Source organism: Triturus cristatus, chromosome 11 (assembly GCF_964204655.1).
Source record: "Triturus cristatus chromosome 11, aTriCri1.1, whole genome shotgun sequence".
NCBI classification, from domain to species: domain Eukaryota; kingdom Metazoa; phylum Chordata; class Amphibia; order Caudata; family Salamandridae; genus Triturus; species Triturus cristatus.
Window position 1 is genome coordinate 1,132,403,031 of NC_140594.1, and position 26,247 is coordinate 1,132,429,277.

Consider the following 26,247-nt stretch of genomic DNA (forward strand, 5'->3'; position numbering starts at 1 on the left):
AACATTAATACATTTGCATTTCGCGAAAATGAAATTAAAAATATTGAGATTTTTTTGTATCTGGTAAATTTTACTAAATAACTTTTGTGTTCACACTCTTATATTATTCCTGGGATCAGCACTTTCAATTTCTCAAAATCAAATCTTATTGTTCCCATAAATTTACATGTTCAACAAACTCAGTGTGCGATACCATAAGAAGTGAGAAGAGGGGTAGTGTGTAGAGTTCTACCTCTTGTCCATCCTCTACAGTATCAGATGGCTAAGGTAAATCAATGTGCATCCTAATCTTAAGAGATGTTTAGGAAGGAAGAGCAAGCCTCTCAGAAGAAGATAGAGAGAAACTAAGATCAAGAACAAGGAGAAATGTGCTCAAAAGGGATTCTTGGGTGGGGTCTGTCCCACCTAATAATCTGCACTGAAATCTAGATGGAAGCACGAACATTTGCAAAAAGTGTCAAGTGATATCTGGTTCCAAAACTGCAGGTCTCTGAAACGAGGAAGTGACCCGGGAAATTTGAAATAACAATGAATGATCTTGGTGAGGGTGTGATAGGCGTAACAAATTCACTATGATGAACCATTAATCCAGATAGGATCAACACATATTCTGTTTTTGAGAGATCAGCTCCAACCACACACCCCAATAAAGCTAGAAATGAGAATTTCTCAACCTTGTTTACAAAACATATGTCTAGAGCAGGTCTCACATTTATTTGAAGGTACGGTGGTTCTGGTGATCAAGAAAGTTCTACAACGGCTGTCCAGATCCAAAAGGCTGCAACGGTCTGTACAAAATAATTTCATGCAGCGCAACCCCCCAGTTAAAAATTAATAATAATAATGTACCTAGAGAAATCATTTGGATAACTCAATAACTGCCAGTGATCACATCCTAAACTTAAAGGACAATGGTTATCCACCCACCCACAAAGGATCACAGAAGTGGGGGAAAGGCAGGGAACCTACAGTTTATTTCCCACAAGTAAGTCTTCCTGCAGCTGCTGAACTCCTCTACATTCTCCACCTTTCCACTGTTAGAGATCTGGGTTTGATGTATGCCAGTGGTTCTTAACCTTTTGATTCCTGTGGACCCCCCACTTACCCGAGGGCCCCACTGAATGATTGAAATCCGGGGACCCCCAGTGAATAATTACTGGAAGACGAGGACCCCGGCCAATGCATTTTGATTACTTTGAACTGCAAAACAAAACAGAAACAAGCATTCATCAAACAAATTCAGGCATTCTATGACACCAATCAAGGCACTGTGGGATCTGCCGGAACGCTGTGGGCAGCAGGCAAACCTACTCTCAGAGGGCTGTTTAAGGGCTACCCTGTAGCAAAGAAATGCTCAAGCAGTCACAGACGGCGGACGTAGAATCTCAGATCCTCAATCTAGAAAGGCAACTGCATCACCGGCCCGCGACCAACCTAGATCTTGAGCTGGCACTGGCGAGATACAGGTTACAACAGATTTCCCTGGAGAAGGCCCAGCAGTGCTGGAGAGCCTCCACCAACTATGAGCACAAAGACAAATACGGCAAGCTCCTCTACTGGCTTGTCTCTAGGGAGTTAGCTTCTAGGATAGTGCCCTCAATTTGAGATGTAGCATATTGTCTTCATAAACAAGCTTCTGAAGTGGCACAAGCCTTCGTGGACTACTACGGTACACTCTATGCGGCAGCCCCCGGATCTCCACAGAAGCTTAGCCACCCAATCCTCAACGACATTCTGTTGCCCCCTATCCCTAGGTCTCTGGCACAAGATCTTGACTAACCACTCACAGTGGAGGAGGTTGGAGAGGCATTGTCTGCGTTGTCCTCCAGGAAGACACCGGGTCCGGACAGATTACCAGTTGAATACTTTAAACGCTTTTGACCCCTTTTCCTCACGAACATCCTGGCCATGATTGCCGTGAACACTAAAGCAGGTCAAAACCCAGACAGGTGCTCATCGTTTAGGCCCATATCCCTTATAACTAGGGATGCCAACATATTTGCAAAACTTTTGGCTGCCCGGCTTACCCGGACACTGCCCTATCTTGTTCATACAGATCAATCTGGGTTAATGCCAAATAGAAGTACCCGACACAGTATCCACAGGGTCCATGTTGCCCTCTCCCAGGCACACCACGTCCCCCACCCCACAGCTCTGCTCCTTATGGATTTTGAAAAGGCCTTCGATACCGTGGATTGGTCCTTCTTGGAAGCGGTGCTGCAGGGGTGGGCCTTATCCTTATTTCCGCAAGGTTGTGGGGCTTCTCTACGCTAATCCCGCTTCCCGGGTCCAGGTCAATGGGACACTCTCACCACGTTTCCCCATATGCAGGGGCACCCACCAGGGCTGTCCCCTCTTCTATTTGCCTTGGTGATTGAACCCCTGGCCCATCTCAACTGTTGTGATGCAAGGGTCAGGGTGGTCATTGAGAGGTGGAGGACTAGAGGAATGCATGGCACTGTATGCTGCGGACTTACTGTTATTCCTAGCGGACCCACAGTCCTCAGGCACCCGGTGTCTGGAGATTCGCCACTTGTATGGTGACGCCTTTGGCTTTCGGGTCATCAAATCTAAGTCCTGGTACCAATGGAGGGCGACCCAGATGCCTGGTCCTGGTGTGCCACAATCCCACAGCACCACCTCTCCTTCAATTATTTACGCATTTACATCTCCTGCCTGCCAGACTTGGTGTGGAACCTCGATTTGAACCCCTTCACAACTAGACTGAATAAAGATCTGCAACGCATTGGCCCCCTGCCCCTGAATCCGCTGGGGTGTACAGCTCTGTTTAAGATTTTAAAAAAAATGTTTTCATTGATTTTTTCAAATGAGAAAGCAATGCGTCACAATGCAAAAAACAATATAGTCGCTAGTGATCCTTCTTCTCAAACATCCTATCACAAGGATTTAACAGCATATAAAAACTCCAAAGACTCAGGACCTAAATCACATTTGCGGTCTGGAAGTGGACTATAGGAAGAGGAGCTTGACCCGCAGATCTGTCGTCTGCCGAGCAGCCAGTCGGGCTGCGAGCGGAGAAGAAGCTTGGCAAGACTTCTGACTGTGACGAGCACTGGGGGCCAAGGCCTGCTGGTCCCCCAATTCCGATTCAGTACTTGAAAGGGGTGTGTTTAGGGTGTCCCTTCCAAAAACGGAATCACAGAGGTATACATTAAAGTTGTGTGACCAAATTCCAGTCACGAAACGGGAGCACTTTACCACCATTTCAAAATTGCTTGTTATCCATTTGCAAATGCGAGGAGTCCCCAAAAGGCCCTTTCCCCTTTGAAAATGTTAAACAAAATATTTTTCAAGAGCATACAGTGGTCTCAGGGATCACTGCCTACTCTTAAAAAATGAAACTTAAAAGTTTCATTTTCTTTTTTGAAACATATCTCGTTTTCCTTTAAGAATGGAATGCATAAAAAAGACAAAAGCTATCACAGAGATGGGGGTCTGCTGACCCAAGCAGGCCACCATCCTTGTGATAGCAGCAATTCTTAGTCTGTCACTTATTGCAACCTACCTTATTAATATTCATGAGGTAGGTCGATTTGGGACTCACGAGGGTTTGATACATTGGGAATAGCGCTTTCCTAATTGCGATTCAGATATAATGAAAATTGGGAAATTGCAATTCCTAATGTTGATACATCTGGCGCTTTGTATCTTCCACATTGTGTTCAGATCCGGATTTCGTTGTGGTCGTACGGGGCAGATGGCGCTGAGTGGTGCACAGAACCGTGAAAGAAAAAGGCCACACACAAAGAAAGGATGTCATGATCAAGACGCATCCAACCTACGATAAAACACCCAGAGGGTAGAAAAGAGCTGCCAAAACAGTGCCCTGGCATCGCGCCATCATTTGGTGGATTTTCTTTCTCTGTTACAGGTCCCTCCTTGTGCATTGACGGATAGGGTTTATAAAAAGACATAGAACGTGTATATAATTACAGGAATTTGTAATGATTAATCTGTTCTCAATTTACAAACCACATAACATTCTCGTTGAAGTGAAAACAGGTATTTCTCTCCAAGCTGTTCTGGTCGAAGTCCTATCTCTTACCATTGCTCGAGCCGCTTCTCGTATGGATGGGACGGCAAGGATGCTGTACAGGGCTCCATTGACATAGGGACGTATCTAAGGGGTGGAAACACGCAGGTACTCAGTTACAACAAGGAGTGTTTGACATTCGTATGCGTCACACATTGCCCAGGTTAATAGGTGCAAACCCATTTGGCCAAGATATGGGTAACTCCATTACATCATAACTTGTGTAATACAGGTATCTATCCTTAAAACTGTTACACAGAAGCAGCCGGGTCACACTCGGATAACCCTATGACATACTACAGATCCTGTCTTTCGCTCTCGCATAAACACAGACAGAAATGTAACATTTTGCCCAAGGCTCTAAAAAAAAGCACTGAAAACTAAAACTCTCCTGCATATGTCTAGACTGCCCACCGCTGAGCTACCTCCAACAAGCTGTGAGAAAGCAAAACTTACAGGCGATCTTGCAAAGCCACTGTTTCTCAGCCCTTGAATTATCAGAGGAAACTCTAGTTAAAGGCCACTCAGGCTAAGCAGATCCTCGAGTGGGGTTACACCTACCATTAAAACCTAAGCATCTACTTGGCTTTGGTGGTGTTCCTCACTCCATGTCAAGATCTGCTTCACACCTTCTCAGAAGCTAGAGTAATCACCTTAGTCCAGTCCTATCTTTCCGATTTTTGGATTGCCAACCTTCTGTGTTCCTATTGACAACCTGCTGTGTTCCTGTCTGGCGCATTCTCCCTGGTACTAAGGTTACGACCACCCTATCCAGTGAACATTTGTTATCGTCTGGATCCTACATTTTAAACAGTGTTACTCCACCAGCTCTATATCCCTCCCAGACACTTAAGCTCCTGCAGAAGGTGTAGTGCCCAAGCCACCTACGTCACAAGTTTCAAGGGACTGTAGCTCAGTAGCAGCGCTGAGGCCTGTGGATCACAGGTTCAAGTCCCAGGAGGCTTACTTAAGCCTTTTCTCCTACTGAGATCAATACTATGATCATCACTAAATTAGACAATAATTGCATAAAGTTACCTTGATGGTGAATCAATTTCTTCTGGTCTGTAGGCTCTCTTTCCCTATCAAGCTGCGCGTCCTGCGCCACCCACTGGCAGGGTTGGACATTTCATGAGTTCTGAGTGCTGGTACCACTTGGGTGTGAGTAATATTTTGGCACACATCCATCTACCTTGCAGATGGCAACTGACATAGGTTAAAGGAACAATTGATGGACAGAATGCTGCACAATGTCAAATGTTCACCCCAGTACAGAGATCTAGACCCAAAGAACAATTTACTTACCTTCAGTAACGATGTATCTGTAAGAGACTATTAGTTATAGATTCCTTACCTTAGAATTACCCCCAAGCGTCAGACTGGATCAAGAGAATTTTTCTTCAGCAATACCACTGCACATCAGTAGGCGGTATCGGTCAACTCTGCGTCCGACATCGGCGTCATGGTTGCCGAGATGACGATGCGATGCCTACTGAGACCCCGCCCCTGCACACTGACGTCAGTTCTTTCTTTTTCCACACCATCCTAGCGCAGATCCGGCGAGAGCTTGCCCCTTAGTAATTTTTTGACTAAACTTTTTTCGACGTCTTTTTTAGCATCTTCGACTCCTGGTGCGCAAGGGATGTCACATTTTCGAACTGGATTCAAGCCTCGTGACTCCTGTCACAAGTGACAGAATGCTGCACAATGTCAAACATTCAACCCAGTACAGAGATCTGGGCCTACATTCTTCGTTGTTTTTGCTCCCCATGCCATTCCACTTCAGACCCAGCCAGATGCAAATTAGTCTTGACTCTGTTCCCCATGGGAACAGTCCAGCCCGAACTGCCAAGCCCGGTCCTCCCTGGACTGGAAACAAGCATCCTGGGACCGGATTTTCCAGTATCACCCCTCATCAGCCAAGCTAGCTTGACTCCAGTGGCATGGAGAGTACGGGACCAATGTCTATGCATACCCGTTCCACTCGAGGGGAAAAATGCAAAAAGAACAATTGATGGGCACAATGCTGAACAATGTCAAACATTCACCCCAGTACGGAGGTCTGGGCCTAAATCTCTCATTTTTTTGCTCCCCATTCCATTCCAGTTCAATCCCAGCCATATACAAATCAATTTTGACCCTCATCCCCATGGGAACAGTCCAGCCCAATATCTGGCAGGGTATGCCCAGACGTGGGTCCCTTGCTCCCTTTGCCACTGGATTCAAGCTAGCCTGGCTGATGAGGGCTGTTAGCCTGAAACCGGTCCCAGGATGCTTGTTTCCAGCCCCATGAGGCACAGGGTCAAGACTGAGTTACATATGGCTGGGTCTGAACTGGGGTGGAGAAGTGAGCTGAAGAATGATGATGGATTCATCCCAGATCTGTGACTGAGGGAGAGTGTCAGAAAAGTTTCAACGCACCGTCCATCATCTCCTTGTGTTAACTGACATAGGTTCCCATCACTTAAAAAAAGGAGTACATCAATGTAGGTTTTGGCCGATGGCTGATGGGTTACCAGGAGGGTGTTTTCATAGGAAACATCCTGTGGACTAGGAGTAAAAGAGACGCCATGAAGGTAACTTTATCCAACTTCTGCTTCTTGACTCTCTCCTATTCTCCACAATTGGACGCGATCCATAGCCTACGGAATAGGGACGTAGAACAAGATGTCAGAATCCAGCAGTTTAGACTGACACAAGAAAGCACCGCAGAACAACCAGCCGCATTTTGCAACACTTCCAAAGGAATACTCAAGCACGCAATACCTGCAAATGCTTGTGGTGTACCCATGTACCTGAACCACACAGAGGAGGTACATGCCTGCTAAAATCCACTCAAGCCGCATTAGTTTGAATGGAGTGTGATCACACACCGGATGTCCCATGCAGCAGAGGGAAATGCAGAATGCAATCTAACTTGCAATGCCGGAAGTTGCTAAGGCTGAGCTGCCAACATTGCTCTGAAGGCCACAATGAGTGGGTCAGGCTCTGGCTCAACCCAACTCTAAACATAAGAAGCCCCCAAGGTCAGGGTTTGCTGTATTCCAGCCCATTGCCTCCTGTGACTTGTGGCTCCTCTCTTAGAAAACTTCATTTTAATGGCAGTAACTTCATTCATTTGAAGCTGGAAGTCCTAGGCATCTTTACCCCTTCATTCTGAAAGAAGAGTTTATGAAGAACGCGAAATTTTGGTTCCCAGAATTGGACCCAAATGGATAGATTTTTCTCCCAAGAATTTCCGTCTGTGACCGCATGTTTCCATAGCTGAAAATTTAACAGACCAATGAAGTACGAGTTACTTACCTTACGTAACGATGTATCTGGTAGAGACGATTCTAGCCACAGATTCCTTAACGTAGAATTATGCCCAGGCGTGAGACTGGACCCGGAAAACTTTCTTTGCCCCAGCATCTCTGCGCGCCGGGGGCGGTACCACGTGACTCCGCCCTGACGTCGTCCGCGGGCGTGACGTCAACGAGGTCACATAAGCCCCACCCTGGCGCGCTGACATCAGTTTTCTTTGGACAACTTTTCCGCGCCACAACGCGGAGCCATCACCAACAAAACTGGAGAGTAGGAGAACAGTGTGCGAAAAAGAAGTGAAACAGAAAAGAGAGAAACAAAAGAGAAACAAAGGGGGAGGAACAGCCTCGGATGGACAAGTGCCGAGCCTCAAGGCACAAAAGACCACAGCGAGGAAGGCCATAGCAGCGAAAGAGCAGAGCACCGCACTGAGGAACACTGTTGCAAGGGAAGGCGAAAACCGTCCAGGAGGCAGAAGCATGTGAAAAAGGGCACAGCAGAAGAGAGCGAAAGAGAGAGACTGCAATCACCACCCACAACAGTGTAGGGCAACAAGCCCAGAACAAGGAGGAGCAGCAATCCACCCTCAGACGACACCCTCAAGGAGGGCCGTAAACCCTGAAAGGAGCGAAAAGGCCGAAGTACACGCAAATAAAAACCACAACTCAGAGGACTGCAAAAGAAGCAGAACCCCAAGCAAGTAAATCGTAGAAGAGTAAAAACAGGCCCGACACCAAAGAAAAGGCAGGGTGGAGGAATGCAGAAGCACACATGAACCAACCGACCATGTATCAATAAGGGAAGGGGTGGAACAATCAAGCAAAACAAGTATCCTGTCTGAGCAGAGCGAAGCGGATACTCATAGGAGACCAGCCACCCGGAGGGAGGTGAGTCCAGAAAACCACAGGAAAGGTCCTCGCAGAACTGGGAGGAAGGGCGGGCCGTGAAGGAATCTACGGCTAGAATCGTCTCTACCAGATACATCGTTACCGAAGGTAAGTAACTCGTACATCTGATAGAGACTACTAGCCGCAGATTCCTTAACGTAGAATAGATACCCAAGCCACACCCAAAAGGGAGGAGGGCCTGCAAGAGAACCTCCCCAGTAGGAAGAGACACAAGGCCCTAGCAAGGCGAAGGTAAGACCAGGAGACCCCAAGCCCATGCAAGGTATAATGGCCACAAACCCCCATGGGGCAGACAGCCGCAGAGGAGCACCCAGGAGGAAAGAACGACCCCAATTCCAGGGAGAAGAGGCAGAACTGGAGGCAGAGCCTGCCGCAGGAAGACACATCATGACAGAGGACAGCCGAACAGGCATCAGTCGCAAGGAAGCAGGCAAGGCAGGAATGGCCCCACAGCCAAGGAACGCAGCAGAAAAAGAAAGGCACAGGAGCGCAAAGCCCCAGCAGAACAAGAGGCAGGTTGCACAAGGTAGCACCACAAGGACCATGGCGGTGGGCCAGCACAAGCAGGCGAGCACCGCCGACAACAGACAGCACCAAGGAGATGCGCACCCAGAACAAGCCAGGCGCAAGCCGAGGGCAGAGGCCCGGAAATGCAGAACAAACCCCAAGGAAGAGCCGTACAATAGACACACACCGACCCATGAAGAGAAATGGAACCAGCCATAAGAGAAAAAAGTGGGGGGGGAACATGGAGGACAGACCAAGCCGTCAACCAGAACACAGGAAAGCCAGGAGAAACCTAGCCCCCCTGGAACACAAGACAGAGGACCAGGCCGAAACGCCGGACAGGAAGGCGGAAACGCCACAACACTACACCACAGACAGCATATCAAACTGTCAAGCGACGAAGTGAACACCGAGAATGAAGGAATCCGGAGCAGCACAAGCCGCGCCTGGACAAGATACAAGAGACCGCCCAGCGGTATACAGCGATGCCAAGAAAGGCGGAGAACCCGAATAAGGGGGCAACCAGACCTCCCCAGCGCAAGACAGAGCTATCCAATAGCTACAAGTACCCCACATAGGGTATGACACTTCCCACTAAAACATGGGCACACCTCTTAGGGAAAAAACCCCGCAGCAGAGGATCAGAACATAAAGGTAAGGTATGATACGTCCCAGGAAAACATGGGAACACCTCTTAGGGAAAAAATCCCACAGCAGAGGACAGAACAAAAAGGACCTGCAGATAGAACCACAGACGGCTTGACAAGCAGCCAATCAAAAAACACACCAAAGGCCCATCCTGAGGACACATATGGGCGGACCACAACCAAAGAATCACAAACTCCAAAGGGGCTGTACCAGTAGCCAACAGCACAAAGGGGTCAAGTCACGGAGGGGGAGGAGGAGGAGGAGGAGGAAGAGGAGGGAGCCCCGCAAGGAGCCGCTGAATGGCAGCATCCGCATGGGTGTTAAATAATAGCACACCGTCAAAGGGCAGATCAACGAGATGCTCCCTCACATTCTCAGGGAAAACGCTATCCCTCAGCCAAGCATGGCGACGGAGAGCAACTGAACTCACCATTGTGCGGCCGAGAGCATCAGAAACATCCAAGGCCGAACGAAGAATAAACGCGGCCAGCTCCCGGCCATCCATCACATGGCGTCGCAGATCAGCATGAACACCTCCTGGAGAGGCAGAAGACAGAAGGGACTCCACGGAATCCCACAAGCTGGAAGTAGCCCTGGCCAACACACAAAGCGTGTAAAGTGCTCGCAAAGCAGCACTAGAAGAGGCAAAGAGGTTCCGCCCCCAGGAATCTAACCATTGGGCCTTTTGTGACGGAGGAAACAACACCAAAGGTAAAGAAGGAAAAGCAGTCTGCAGAAGAGGGCCATGAGTAGAAGGGTGGAAAGAAAGGCAGACTGGGTCGTGCGGAGCAGGACGGTGGCGGTGGAGGAGCGGCTGAGGCACCGGATCCCCCTTAGCAGGACACCCCCAGGCCCCCAGAAGAGAATTATGGAGCGAAGCCTCGAAGGGAAGAAGCAGCTCCCGTCCACCAGAGCCCTGATGGAGAACCTCCAGCAAATTGTGCTTAGGAAATGGAGTAGCAGGGTCGCCCATGTGCAAAATGCCAGCAGCCATGGAAATGGCCCTGGCAAAGGCCGCACACGCCTCCATAGGGCGTTGCGAGGGGAGAGCAATTCCTCCGTGGGCGACGGCTGTAAACTAAGCCGACCATCCCCGAATTCAGCTGGAGGAAGAATGTCCAGCCTCGGAATGGTGGAAGATTGATGGACGAATGGGGGACCTGAGGTACCTCTGGGGAGGGCTGTGGCCGTGGGGACAGCGAGGAGCCCTCCCTGGAAGACGCCGGGGAAAAAGCCACAACACGGCGGCCCTTCTCTGGGGAAGAAGAGAAACAGTTGACGTACCTCCGGAGAGTTGGGGGCCTCTGGAGACGAGTCGACAACCCGACGCCGGCACGGTGCCCTGGAGTCCGCCAGAGGGGACGACGGGACAACCTCTTCCACCACTTGCACCCCAGGAGAATGGAGCGGGGCCGGCTCCGGGGCGGCTAAAGAATGGTGCCGAAAAGGCACCGACTCGACCGCCGACAAAGCAGCCGCCTGTGCGGAGAGACGAGAGGGACCCGGGGACACGCTCCAGCCCCGAGCCAGCACCCGCGGCGCCGCCAGGGTCGACAGCCATCAGCGCCTGAGCGGTGTCAGCTCGGCTTCTGACAAGGCCGCCGCCTGCCCAGAAGACAGAGGAGGACTCGGGGGTGAGCCGCGAGTCCCGGCGACCTCCCCCGACACCACAGGGAGCCCCACGGGGGTTTGCGGCGAGGCAGAGGCGCCATGGGCCGAAGAGGGGAACCCCGTAGGGCCGCACCCCGACGACACCACACCTCCAGAGTCTGAAGCTGAACCCGTCGGTGCCGGGGCCGGAGCCGCTGGCGATGCCGCGGAAGGCCCCGCACGTGGCAAGGGATCCACGAGCGTCTCAGGAGGAGGAGGGGCCAAGGAAACCTGCAGAGCCGCAGCATGGGCTTCCATTTGGGCCCTAGTCGCCCCGGCGCCAGGAAACGGCGGGTAGGGTGGCGACGAATGAGGCCGCATGTCCCGCGGAGAACCCGCGCCCTCCGCAGAGCGGGGACCAGGCCTCCGAGACAAGCTATGAGACTTACCGAAGGGGGAGCGACGCCCGAGCAGCCTCGGTGTCGGGCGATGCCGAAAGCGGAAATTCATGGACCCCTCCGCGAGGGACGGACGCGGGGACGACCCAGACCTGGGCAATCGGGCTGAGAGGAGCTTCAGATGCTGGCAAGCGTCGCAGTCCGTGGAATCATGGTGCTCGCCCAAACACCCCATACAAATCGGATGAGGGTCCATCACCGACATCTGACACGCGCAAGACGAGGACGCTTTAAAGCCCAAAGGCATTCGCACACATTCCCCCCACACAAAAGTGTGAAAAGAAGGCCTGAAAACCGGACAGGGATATAATCCGGATCCGCGTTGCACGCGGAAAAGAAGGAAACTGATGTCAGCGTGCCAGGGTGGGGCTAATGTGACCTCGCTGATGTCACACCCGCGGACGACGTCAGGGCGGAGTCGCGTGATACCGCCCCCCGGCGCGCAGAGATGCTGGGGCACAGAAAGTTTTCTGAGTCCAGTCTCACGTCTGGGGATAGTTCTACGTTACGGAATCTGTGGCTAGTAGTGTCTATCAGATAAACGCTTTTCTTCATATGTATATTATATATGGTTTATTTGGGATGGGGAGGGAGGAGGAGATGAAAAAGACATTTTCATCTCAATCTGGTGAGACAGGCCAGCACAGTACAAAAATCAACATGAATGCGGAGACCTGCAGGCACCGTGTTCTCCAAGCAAAGCTAACATAATGTGTATTTGGAAAGTGCACGTTCACCCAATAGTATCATAGCGCTGAATAACAGATGTTTATTGTTACCCAACTCAATGGTACTCATTTTATTCACTTTAGAAGGATGAAAGACTGAGTGGATCCGCCGGGATTTGAACCGGTGAATGTGAGGTCGAACACAGATCCCTACAGTGGGTGCACTAGCCCACTGAGCCACCAGACCGGTTATAGTCATAAGATTTTAAGGCTAATAAATGCTGCGCGAGAGGCCCCTCTGCTGCTGCGCCAGAGGTGCATCCAGCTGTAGAGTCACCAGCGCATCTGCTGAAAGAGTGACCTCACCGGACTACCCACAGTAGTTGGGCTCCGGGCTAGCATGCTACCCACTGAAAAGCACTTCGACACCTCACCTGTTGTCCCTGTGTTTGACTTTGAGCGTAGTCTAAATTGTGCCTATTTATAGCAAATTTTATCAAAAGTTATTGAAAGGTGAAGGCAATTTTACAAAACCCTTAATAGTTCTGCATTACTATATGAATGTCAACTAGTATATAAAGGCAACCCTTTTCCCTCCACTATTCTTCTCAATCCAAATAACTGACTAGCATGTCCACCACTCAAATTACTTTCATATTTCACTATACTAATTCACCACTAATCCTTTATGGGCTCCGGGGTAGCGTGCTACTCGCCAAAAAACGTGATTTGATGTCTCCTCAAGCGCTATATAAACACTATTACAATCATGAGTTTCCTACGCCCCCGCAGACACCAGACATGTGGCAGATGGGCTAGGCTGGTTTCTCATACCTTGGGCATGGAGGTCGATGCGCCCATGTGCACTGCGAGGGTAATCTTGCCAGGTCAGGAGCTGCCATCTGGACTGGAAATGCTGTGCGCGCACAGGGAGCGCGTGCCAGAGGCTTATCATCCACGCGGACGCCACGTCACGGAACCAGACTGAGGAAGCGCCTGGTCTTTAATAAAGTTCAGTCAAAGGTCGCAGACGGGCTGAGACATCAGACGAACTTCTGAAGGGCCCGAGGCACCTACAGCAGATGAGCTCTTCCGCTTCCTGGTCTCTGAAACAGACTGCCTTTGCCCTGGCACAGCAGGGCACGTGGATCTCAGTCTGCCCAAGCAAGCAGGTGCCTGTGAACACAAGGATGCTGCACAATAGAGCAGGCCATCTGACTACGAGAGGGGGATAGGGGTTAGTGTACCCCGGCAATCACCATCAGGAGCAGATAGTGCTCACTATACCCCGGCAATCACCATCAGGAGCAGATAGTGCCCACTATACCCTAGAAATCACCATCAGGACCAACTAGTGCTCACTATACCCCACCAATCACCATCAGGAGCAGATAGTGTTCACTATACCCTAGAAATCACCACCAGGAGCAGACAGTGCTCACTATACCCTGGAAATCACCATCAGGAGCAGACAGTGCTCACTATATCCTGGAAATCACCATGAGGAGCAGACAGTGCTCACTATACCCTGGAAATCACCATCAGGAGCAGATAGTGCTCACTATACCCTGGAAATCACCATGAGGAGCAGACAGTGCTCACTATACCCTGGAAATCACCATCAGGAGCAGATAGTGCTCACTATACCCTGGAAATCACCATCAGGACCAACTAGTGCTCACTATACCCCACCAATCACCATCAGGAGCAGATAGTGTTCACTATACCCTAGAAATCACCACCAGGAGCAGACAGTGCTCACTATACCCTGGAAATCACCATCAGGAGCAGACAGTGCTCACTATACCCTGGAAATCACCATCAGGAGCAGATAGTGTTCACTATACCCCAGAATCACCATCAGGAGCAGATAGTTCTCACTATACCCTGGAAATCACCATCAGGAGCAGATAGTGCTCACTATACCCCAGAAATCACCATCAGGAGCAGATAGTGCTCACTATACCCTGGAAATCACCATCAGGGGCAGATAGTGCTCACTATACCCTGGAAATCACCATCAGGAGCAGATAGTGTTCACTATACCCCAGAATCACCATCGGGAGCAGATAGTGTTTACTATACCTTGGAAATCACCATCAGGAGCAGATAGTGCTCACTATACCCTGGCAATCACCAGAGGAGTAGATAGTGCTCACTATACCCTGGAAATCACCATCAGGAGCAGATAGTGCTCACTATACCCTGGAAATCACCATCAGGAGCAGATAGTGTTCACTATACCCCAGAATCACCATCAGGAGCAGATAGTGTTCACTATACCTTGGAAATCACCATCAGGAGCAGATAGTGCTCACTATACCCTGGCAATCACCATAGGGGTAGATAGTGCTCACTATACCTTGGCAATCACAATCAGGAGCATATAGTTTTCACTATATTCGAGCAATAACCATCAGGAGCAGATGGTGTTCACTATACCCCGGCAATCACTATCAGGAGCCGATAGTGTTCACTATACCCCGGCAATCACCATCAAGGGCAGATAGTACTTATTATACCCCAGCAATCACCATCAGGAGCAGATAGTGTTCACTACACTCCGCAAATCACTATCAGGAGCAGATAGTGCTCACTATACCTTGGCAATCACTATCATGAGCAGATAGTGTTCACTACACTCCGCAAATCACCATCAGGAGCTGATAGAGCTCACTATACCCCAGCAATCACTATCAGGAGCAGATAGTGTTCACTATACCCCGGCAATCACCCTCAGGAGCAGATAGTACTCATTATACACCAGCAATCACCATCAGGAGCAGATAGTGTTCACTACACTCCGCAAATCACTATCAGGAGCACATAGTGCTCACTATACCCTCGCAATCACTATCAGGAGCAGATAGAGTTCACTACACTCCGCAAATCACCATCAGGAGTAGATAGTGCTCACTATACCCCAGCAATCACTATCAGGAGCAGATAGTGTTCACTATACCCCGGCAATCACTATCAGGAGCAGATCGTGTTCACTATACCCCGGCAATCACCATCAAGGGCAGATAGTACTTATTATACCCCAGCAATCACCATCAGGAGCAGATAGTGTTCACTACACTCCGCAAATCACTATCAGGAGCAGATAGTGCTCACTATACCTTGGCAATCACTATCATGAGCAGATAGTGTTCACTACACTCCGCAAATCACCATCAGGAGCTGATAGAGCTCACTATACCCCAGCAATCAATATCAGGAGCAGATAGTGTTCACTATACCCCGGCAATCACCCTCAGGAGCAGATAGTACTCATTATACACCAGCAATCACCATCAGGAGCAGATAGTGTTCACTACACTCCGCAAATCACTATCAGGAGCACATAGTGCTCACTATACCCTCGCAATCACTATCAGGAGCAGATAGAGTTCACTACACTCCGCAAATCACCATCAGGAGTAGATAGTGCTCACTATACCCCAGCAATCACTATCAGGAGCAGATAGTGTTCACTATACCCCGGCAATCACTATCAGGAGCAGATCGTGTTCACCGTACCCTGGTAATCACTATCAGGAGCAGATAGTGTTCACCGTACCCCAGCAATCACCATCAGGAGCAGATAGTGTTCACTGTACCCCGGCAATCACTATCAGGAGCAGATAGTGTTCACTATAACCTAGAAATCACCACCAGGAGCAGACAGTGCTCACTATACCCTGGAAATCACCATCAGGAGCAGACAGTGCTCACTATACCCTGGAAATCACCATCAGGAGCAGATAGTGTTCACTATACCCCAGAATCACCATCAGGAGCAGATAGTGCTCACTATACCCCAGAAATCACCATCAGGGGCAGATAGTGCTCACTATACCCTGGAAATCACCATCAGGAGCAGATAGTGTTCACTATACCCCAGAATCACCATCAGGAGCAGATAGTGCTCACTATACCCTGGAAATCACCATCAGGAGCAGATAGTGCTCACTATACCCTGAAAATCACCATCAGGGGCAGATAGTGCTCACTATACCCTGGAAATCACCATCAGGAGCAGATAGTGCTCACTATACCCTGGAAATCACCATCAGGAGCAGATAGTGTTCACTATACCCCAGACTCACCATCAGGAGCAGATAGTGTTCACTATACCTTGGAAATCACCATCAAGAGCAGATAGTGCTCACTATACCCTGGCAATCACCATAGGGGTAGATAGTGCTCACTATACCTTGGCAATCACCATCAGGAGCATATAGTTTTCACTATATTCCAGCAATAACCATCAGGAGCAGATGGTGTTCACTATACCCCGGCAATCACTATCAGGAGCCGATAGTGTTCACTATACCCCGGCAATCACCATCAAGGGCAGATAGTACTTATTATACCCCAGCAATCACCATCAGGAGCAGATAGTGTTCACTACACTCCGCAAATCACTATCAGGAGCAGATAGTGCTCACTATACCCTGGCAATCACTATCAAGAGCAGATAGTGTTCACTACACTCCGCAAATCACCATCAGGAGCAGATAGAGCTCACTATACCCCAGCAATCACTATCAGGAGCAGATAGTGTTCACTATACCCCGGCAATCACCCTCAGGAGCAGATAGTACTCATTATACACCAGCAATCACCATCAGGAGCAGATAGTGTTCACTACACTCCGCAAATCACTATCAGGAGCACATAGTGCTCACTATACCCTCGCAATCACTATCAGGAGCAGATAGAGTTCACTACACTCCGCAAATCACCATCAGGAGTAGATAGTGCTCACTATACCCCAGCAATCACTATCAGGAGCAGATAGTGTTCACTATACCCCGGCAATCACTATCAGGAGCAGATCGTGTTCACCGTACCCCGGTAATCACTATCAGGAGCAGATAGTGTTCACCGTACCCCAGCAATCACCATCAGGAGCAGATAGTGTTCACTGTACCCCGGCAATCACTATCAGGAGCTGAAAGTGTTCACTGTACCCTGACAATCACCATCAGGAGCAGATGGTGTTCACTGTACCCCGGAAATCCCCACCAGGAGCAGATAGTGCTCACTATACCCAGGAAATCACCATCAGGAGCAGATAGTGCTTACAATACCCTGGAAATCACCATGAGGAGCAATCACCATAAGGAGCAGATAGTGCTCACTATACCCCGGCAACCACCATCAGGAGCAGATAGTGCTCACTATACTTTGGAAATCACCATCAGGAGCAGATAGTTTTCACTATATTCCAGCAATAACCATCAGGAGCTGATGGTGGTCACTATACCCTGACAATCCCTGAGGAGCAGATAGCGCTCACCACACCCTGGCAATCACAATCAAGAGCAGATAGTGCTCGCTATACCCCGGCAATCAACATCAGGAGCAGATGGTGTTCACTATACACCGGCAATCACCATCAGAAGCAGATAGTGCTCACTATACCTTGGCAATCACCATCAGGAGCAGATAGTGTTCACTATACCCCGGCAATCAACATCAGGAGCAGATAGTGTTCACCATACAGTGGCAATCACCATAGGGGCAGATGGTGCTCACTATACCTTGGCAATCACCATCAGGAGCAGATAGTTTTCACTATATTCCAGCAATAACCATCAGGAGCAGATAGTGTTCACTATACCTTGGCAATCACCATCAGGAGCAGATGGTGTTCACTATACCCCGGCAATCACCATCAGGAGCAGATAGTGCTCACTATATCCTGACAGTCACCATCAGGAGCAGATGGTGTTCACTATACCCTGATAATCCCTCAGAAGCAGATAGTGCTCACCACACCCTAGCAATCACAAGCAAGAGCAGATAGTGCTCACTATACCCCGGCAATCAATATCAGGAGCAGATAGTGTTCACCATACCCTGGCAATCACCATAGGGGCAGATGGTGCTCACTATATCTTGGCAATCACCATCAGGAGCAGATAGTTTTCACAATATTCCAGCAATAACCATCAGGAGCAAATAGTGTTTACTATACCTTGGCAATCACCATCAGGAGCAGATGGTCAAGTAAGTGAAGGTACTTATAGAGCGCACTGTCACCAGACGGCCACCTTGCGGTGTCGCCTTTTGTGGTTTCCTGGCGCTGATACTCATACCGCTGTGGAACCCCTCCTGGCTTTCCCTGTGAAGTGTCCCCCGGCAATCACCATCAGGAGCAGATGGTGGTCATTATACCCTGGCAATCACTATAAGGAGGAGATAGTGTTTACAATACTCCAGAAATCACCACCAGGAGCAGATGGTGGTCACTATACCCTGATTTACTGTTTTCTTGAGTTCATTTCATGGTATGTTCCTTCCTTTTGGCTAAGAGCGGGCAGGTGTTAGTGACATTATAACCTCTATTTTTACAGGTTAAAGAGTATGTCTGCCGCTGGTAGAAATCCAGAGAACCGCTGCCAGAACTCCAGAGCGCTGCTGCTAGAACTCTAGAGTGCCGCTGCTAGAAATCCAGAGTGCCCTGCTAGAACTCCAGAGTGCCGCAGCTAGAACTCCAGAGTGCTGCAGCTAGAACTCCAGAGCGCCGCAGCTAGAAATCCAGAGTGCCCCTGCTAGAACTCCAGAGTGCCGCAGCTAGAACTCCAGAGTACCGCAGCTAGAACTCCAGAGCGCCGCTGTTAGAACTCCAGAGTGCCGCAGGTAGAACTCCAGAGTGCCGCAGGTAGAACTCCAGAGTGCCGCAGGTAGAACTCCTGTGTGCCGCTGGTAGAAAGAGAGAGCACCGCTGGCAGAAATCGAGAGCGCCCCATCTAGAACTCCAGAGTGCCGCTGGTAGAAATCCAGAGCACCGCTGCTAGAATTTCAGAGTGCCACTGCTAAAACTTCAGGGTGCCGCTGCTAAAACTCCAGTGTGCTGCTGCTAAAACTCCAGTGTGCTGCTGCTAGAACTCCAGAGTGCCGCTGGTAGAACTTCAGAGTGCCGCTGGTAGAACTCCAGAGTGCCACTGCTAGAACTCCAGAGTGCCACTGCTAGAACTCCAGAGTGCCACTGCTAGAACTCCAGAGTGCCACTGCTAGAACTCCAGAGTGCCGCTGCTAGAACTCCAGAGTGCCGCTGCTAGAACTCCAGAGTGCCGCTGCTAGAACTCCAGAGTGCCACTGCTAGAACTCCAGAGTGCCACTGCTAGAACTCCAGAGTGCCACTGCTAGAACTCCAGAGTGCCCCTGCTAGAACTCCAGAGTGCCGCTGGTAGAACTCCAGAGTGCCGCTGCTAGAACTCCAGAGTGCCACTGCTAGAACTCCAGAGTGCCGCTGCTAGAACTCCAGAGTGCCGCTGCTAGAACTCCAGAGTGCCGCTGGTAGAACTCCAGAGTGCCACTGCTAGAACTCCAGAGTGCTACTGCTAGAACTCCAGAGTGCCCCTGTTAGAACTCCAGAGTGCCCCTGTTAGAACTCCAGAGTGCCCCTGTCAGAACTCCAGAGTGCCCCTGCTAGAACTCCAGAGTGCCACTGCTAGAACTCCAGAGTGCCGCTGGTAGAAATCCAGAGCACCGCTGGTAGAACTCCAGATCACCTCAGCTAGAACTCCAGAGTGCCACTGTTAGAACTCCAGAGTGCCGCTGCTAGAACTTCAGAGTGCTGCTGCTAGAACTTCAGAGTGCCGCTGCTAGAACTTCAGAGTGCCGCTGCTAGAGCGCCAGAGTGCCGCTGCTAGAGCGCCAGAGGGCTGGCTGTCCGTGTTTGCCTCATCTCCGTATCAGCGAGTTACTCACAGAAATGTTTCTAACACTAAGCTGAAGTTATTTTCATTTACTGTTTTCTTGAGTTCATTTCATGGTATGTTCCTTCCTTTTGGCTAAGAATGGGCAGGTGTTAGTGACATTATAACCACTATTTTTACAGGTTAAAGAGTATGTCTTCCCTGTACATGCATCAAAAGCTTGGCCGCCTCAAACCCCTCTAACCGCTCACCAAGATGCCACTTGGATCAGATCCCTATCATGTCAAGCACAGAGCACTGGTGATGGAGGCAAACCACGTACGAAAAGATTAACAAGTTACTTTCCTTCGGTAACGCATTTCTGGTGGATACTATATCTAACCGCAGACTCCTCGCCTTCTGGACACACCCATCTGCCAGACTGGATCTGGACATTTTTCAGAGTAGTTCTCCTGCACACCAGCAGGTGGTCTGGTGCAGCTCAGCGCCAGATTCAGCCTGTCAAGGAGTGATGTCAGAGCCACATATAATTGCCACCCCTGTGAACTGAAGTCAGTTTCTTTCTCAACTCTATCCGCATTGTAAGACACTGAGCTTAACAACAGATCAGATGTGACAGTGTACAGATTCCTAGACTGAGACCTTTTTTTAGATGGAAAGGAGATCATTCCACAGAACGGGGGGTGTGAGGGGGCAGTGAGGACTCTACGGCCAGAGTATCCACCAGAAAGAGCATTACTGAAGAGTACTGAGATCTCCACCTCTCCCAGATCAGCTCCCCAACCTAGCAGCGATGCATCAGTCATCACTGACAGCTCTAGGTGGGGTGGGTGGTAGGGAGAGGGTCTGCCATTGGTCCAATTGTAGTCGAGCAACCACCAGTGCAGATCTTTTGCAATCTCTAACCGACACCTGGATTGAATCTGACAGGTTCTCTTGGTGCTGAACCCACAAAGTCTTGAGATTCCACTGCAAAGCCCGTATGAGCCATCTAGCGTAGTGGAGAAGCAGGAAGCCAAGAAGTCTCAGAGTCACTCTCACAGAGAGCCAGGACCAAGGATGAAACAGAAGGATTATGGTCTGAATGTCTGGGAATCGTTGAAGTGGCAAAAAGGCTTAAAACTGCACCGGATTCATAATGGATCCAATAAACAGGAGCCGGTGTGACTTTGACACATTGATCGAGGAAACAAAAGATTTTAGGAGGTTCTACTTGTACTAACTCCATTATTCGATGCTCTGGAACTAAGGGTTTAAACTCCATGCAGGTAGGCAGAGGTAGTTACTCTTGAGTTTTAAGTATGGTTGTGGGCTGGACTGGGCCAATGGCCTTCATGCATGGCAATAAAATGTTTTCGCTACCCTAATGTAAAAGTTGTTAGAAGAGTTACTTCTGCTAGTACAATGTCATGGGCTGTTGTGGCTGAATATTTGTGAAGAACGGTCTGGATGTTCCTGAATAACTTTTCAAGAGAGTGACTTGATGAGAAGGTGCAGTTTATTTACTTAATCTCCCAGGTCTATTGTGCTATTGAAACGTCCTACTAAGTTATGAGCTTGTACTCAAACAGTCAAACATTCACATGTGCAGCATTATTATTCAATAGATTACTTCAATACTGTGGTGGTCAAGCTGTCAACTGGGCATTTCTGGACAAACAGTCAGCGGCGGCTACCTGTTAAATAAGCATTTGCAATGCAATAGGTCTCGCTTTTATGTAAGTTTGAGCTATTGGCATTGTAAAAGAAAATGACTGTTTTTTTTATGATTTGGTTTTTAAAACATAAATATAAGGCATTGCCATTTACAATGCCAATAGCTTAAACTCGCGTAAATGCGAGACCTATTGCATTGCAAATGCTTGTTTTCAATGGGTTTCTGGAATAGCTCCTTGTTGGGGTGATGGGGGGGGGGGGCAGAAGGGGGATATTGTGCAAACAGCACGTCCTTGCCAACGTCACACATTTTTACCACCCTAAGGTGTGCACGATGCACCCCGCTCCCACAAAGAGCACTGCATTTTTAGGTGTGCCCTTTGGTTTCTTGGCCCTCGTCTGTTACATCATAACATGTATTGTGTGCTCATAAAAAGTTAGCAAAAAACGCACAATGCAACAAGGGAAAACCAAGGAGTCACAACACTGCCGAAGGATAATGCAGAACAAATATATCCATGGCCATCATTTCCTAGCCTTTTGTGATCTGCAAGGAGAATACGTAAACAAAAAAACAACAAAGTTGCAAACTTCATGGGTCACAGTTGACACACCCGGCGTTGGGAACGTGCCTGCCTGGTCTGCCAGTTTATGAGTGTAGCTCTCTGATGTTTATTTCTGTAAGTGATAGGCCGCCTGTCCTTGAGCAATTAACCAGAGCCATTAAAGAGGTAAGAAGCTCCAAGCCCCTCTAGTGCCCAGACAGGACCCAGCTGTGGAGGGATTAACTTCCCCTATGGAGTCCGAGCAACAACGGGTTAAATACATCCCTGCCGTGACTCAATGCCACCTAGTAGGTCCATGCACACCTATATTGTATTGTAATTGCATTTTATAGCGTTTACTACCTCTAACGAGGCGTCAAAGCGCTTGTATGTCCTTTTGTTTGACAAGGCTTATCAACTGAACTGCGCAATTAGCATATTACATTTGTTGTAGGAGCCACACGCCAGCCCTGGAGCTATATTTAAAGTATGTGCATCTCGATTGTAAGTGATTTCTGCCATCTTGAGCTAGCTAAACTAATTCGTATATTAAGAGCACGAGGGGCATTGAATCAAAGTATTGTCTTATATCTCTAGCATGACTTTTTTTTGCCCATCTGCCTTTATTTCGCTGCTCACACAACACCACATTTTTGGTTGATTTGCCCTTTGCTTAGAAAAAGAAATGCTTGGATTTTAGAAACCAATCACCGCATCTGTCACAAAACAAGCACAAGCGTGCGTGCCTCGCGCGGCAGCAGGGGGAGAGAGGAGGGGGCCTGTGCGATTCACTTGCGGGAGCGAGCGGCTGGCGCCGCGATAATTGATAACATATGGCGCCAGTCGTTCGCTCCCGCAAGTGAATCGCCACACGTGCACGCGTTGCCATTGAAGGCAATGGAACGCCTGCACGTTTTTGGCCGCAAAGCTGTGCCGATGACTAAAGGTTTCTCCTATGCAGCGCTTGTGCGCTGCATAGACGAGACCTAAAAATATAGTGAGGCATGATGGCGCCAAACTCACCATAAATGCAGACCTTATCCCCGACGTACCACAAGCAGGAATAGATGGACTTCCTTCCTGCTCAGTGGAAAGCAAATCCAACCTATCCTGGAGCGGCCCTCATGCTGCTCACATCAGCATGAGAGCAGCTCCAGGATTGGTTGGAGCAGGATAACTCAGCATGCATTTTGAGGCTGCGGGCCTGTGACAGCAATCCCACGGCTATCTCACAGCCGGGGGATTGGTGGGTCTACAGTGTGCATGTCAGGTTGGCCGTAGGTAGCCAGCTGGCCAATCCGACATGCGCACTGGAAGGGGCAGCAGTAATCCAGCAATAGCAGGATTCAGCCCCGCCCCTGCTTTGCGATCGCACTGTACACAGCGCCAGCTGGAGGCAAAATAAAATGGTATTATTATGCCATTTTATTTATGTGTGTTTGCCTGCTGTGCTTGCAGGAGGTTGGGCGACGCTCCTCCGCTCTTGTGGAGGAGCCGCCGCTGCTAAAACACTGCAAATGCTGCACTGTGCGCAGACAGAATGAGGCAGGGGTTTAAGTCTACTCCGTGGGCTACCAGGTATGACCCAAGATATCAGTATTGGCACTTCCTGCAGCGGGTGCTTCACGCACAGCGTGCCCAATTCTGGTATAAACTACAGGCAATCAGGGTTGTGTTATGTTTTGTATTACTCCCAGCCCACTGTAACTTGTAGTAGGACATTCTGTTTCATTTTGGCCAGAAGGTCGAAGCTCAATAGAGCCCAACTCCAGTGAGATGTATAACAGCACTCATCGAAGTTCCTCCAAGGCAACTATCGAGTGGGGTAGCACACATAGGATCGATCCCTCCGCTGTAAAGTTCTACAATAGTGCCAAAAACCCATGCACGCCCTACACAACAGAGGAAACAAAGCAGTCCCGGTGACCTTTCCCACAATCGCAGACCTAACATCATAAAATATGCTATCCATGCAATATTTCAAGATAGAATAGCAACATGTTTTGCAGCAGAAACCTTTCCACAGGCATGGTTTCTCAGTTCAGGGCAGAAGTAACTTTTGTTATACAGATTTGTTTGCAGCTGGAGAAATAAAGGAGGCTTTTGCAGGTTCAGCCATGAAACCCACCTCTGTTGTGTTTGGGGTTGATCAGTGAAGCGGCAATGGTACATTGGAGACAGAGTCTAATCAAATCACACTTCTGGCCAGTTTAGAAGCCAGGTAGAGCGGAATGACCATATGGAATTCCACTCTGCCTGATCACGACTGGCCTGGGGTTCCATCACCCACTTTTTTCCAGGAGTGGGAACCCAGGATCCTACTTTACCAGGCAGTAATTAAGGTCAGTGAAATCACATGAGGATTTACCTGCAACAGCAGGCAAGCCTAGTCCCTGGGTTCGGCCAATATATTTCTCTGGGAGGGGAGGGAGGGGGGGGGGAAGGGGAGCATGCAATGCTGAACCTTGCCAGAACCTTCCTTCCATGCCCTTCCTCTACCCTCTGTACTCTGCCCTAGATATCCCTGCTTCACCTCAAAGCCCCTGAACACCTATAGCACCACCACAGGTCTAGTTGCAAGTGTGTGGGGTTAAACCCCCGCGGAACAAGGAATACCCTGATTCCATGCAAACATACCGTCTGGTAACAGTAATTCCAGCTGCAGGGAATCCCCACATTGGATTCCACCTAAATCCCAAACAGGAGGATGTCTGAGTGTTGCACACAGAGACCCTCCTATCAGACTATGATGTGGAGAGGAAATGGGACCAGAAATAGACTTTTCAAAAATGTGTATGCGCAGGCTTCTGAGATGCCAGGCCATCTCCTCTGCACTTGTGACCAGCGCACCAACGTAATGACCAAGACGCACCAGCCATCGGTCGGCTGGGTCATGTCATGATGCAGCATTAACAATAGAAGAGAGCATGTGGATTGCAGGGCTAAAATAAACCTAAAGTGTCAGCTTTCAGGCTGATCTTCATAGATTTTCAGCCCTGGGGAACACATTATAACGCTGATAATCTGTGAATTAGAGACAGCATGTGTTTATGGCAGGTTTCTGATAAACAAGTTATAAAGGATAGCTAGGGTACCTCCATTGTCACGCATAGATGATCAAAGCAAGAAGTAACACCCACAAGTGAGCGTCATCAACAAGGCACCCTCACTACCACTAGCAAAGACAGGTTCATGTCTACAGACGGGCTTGGATACTACTTTGACCTCATTGAGACATGCAATCAAGCTATCCATTCCCTGAGCAGCCTCCTTAACACTGGAAACTATTCTCCCAGTAAGCAGCAATACACGGTCTGCAGCAAATACTGGCTATATGTCCTTTTTCCATACCTCATGGTTCTCGTGGCCCAGGAGGTCCGACAGCACTTTCAGCACATGCCGCGAATCCTTCGCGCACATCATCTTTCCTGAAAAGAAAAAAACAAACTCTCAAACAAAGCAACAGAATAGAAGCAGAATATAAAGAGATTAAATCACCATATTTGGTGCATCAGACGTCCTTCTTGATGTCAAGGTGTTCTAAAGACACAAGATGGACAATGCAAGCCATTGAATAAGAAGCAAGTAAATCAGAGTGACAATAAAGCCAACCAATGGTAAGCAGTGGGAGTACTCCAAGTCCAACGTAAGCTGATAATGAGTAATTGGCAAACAGACATCTTGCAAGACCTAAAAACAGACTTAAAGCAAAAATGTATTTTGGTCTCAAAAAGCACACATTGCCATACTAGTCTTTAGCACAGAAGGAACTACTCTGTGTGCAGAGGAGCTCCTTGTGAAACAGCAGGATGCAGTAAATCACAGTGAAGTTAGCCAATGGCCAAACTGGGCAGGTCCACTGGCTGCCTCCTGGAGTGAGTGGAAATAAATTGTCAATAACACAACAAAAGACCAATGGACTTAGAGGGCTGGCTGAAGGTCCCCTGTAAGTAAACATATTATAGTACAGATCTAATTTCAGTAAAAATCAAAAGGTCCTGCCTACCTCAAGATCTTAAAATAGATGTCTAATGTCTCAAGAGAAGACAAATGCAAATAGCCCTCACTCCAGTATTTCCCTAGGCAAGGTCCACCAGGTCCAACCTTGTGGATAAGTGAAAAAAGCAAAACAGTGCACTAGGGGTAATAAGACAAGCAATATGGGTTAAACTATATTTATCACCACATGCTAAACCATATTTGTTTGTGTTCATGCACGAATTGGATGCAAAAAACAACTAAGTGCCAACGGAAA

The 26,247-nt window shown here is 49.0% G+C and overlaps 1 protein-coding gene across 2 annotated transcripts in view; it reads right to left on the reverse strand.

The window, feature by feature from the left end:
- Positions 1-26,247, reverse strand: part of ARMC9 (armadillo repeat containing 9) — a 542,713-nt gene that overhangs the window by 194,110 nt on the left and 322,356 nt on the right. For both annotated transcript variants that reach the window (XM_085635734.1, XM_085635735.1), the window contains exons 16-17: positions 25,344-25,420; positions 4,067-4,141 (exon numbers count right to left, since the gene is read on the reverse strand). In XM_085635734.1, the coding sequence (XP_085491860.1) occupies positions 4,067-4,141; positions 25,344-25,420 (152 nt within the window). The remainder of the gene's footprint in view (positions 1-4,066; positions 4,142-25,343; positions 25,421-26,247) is intronic.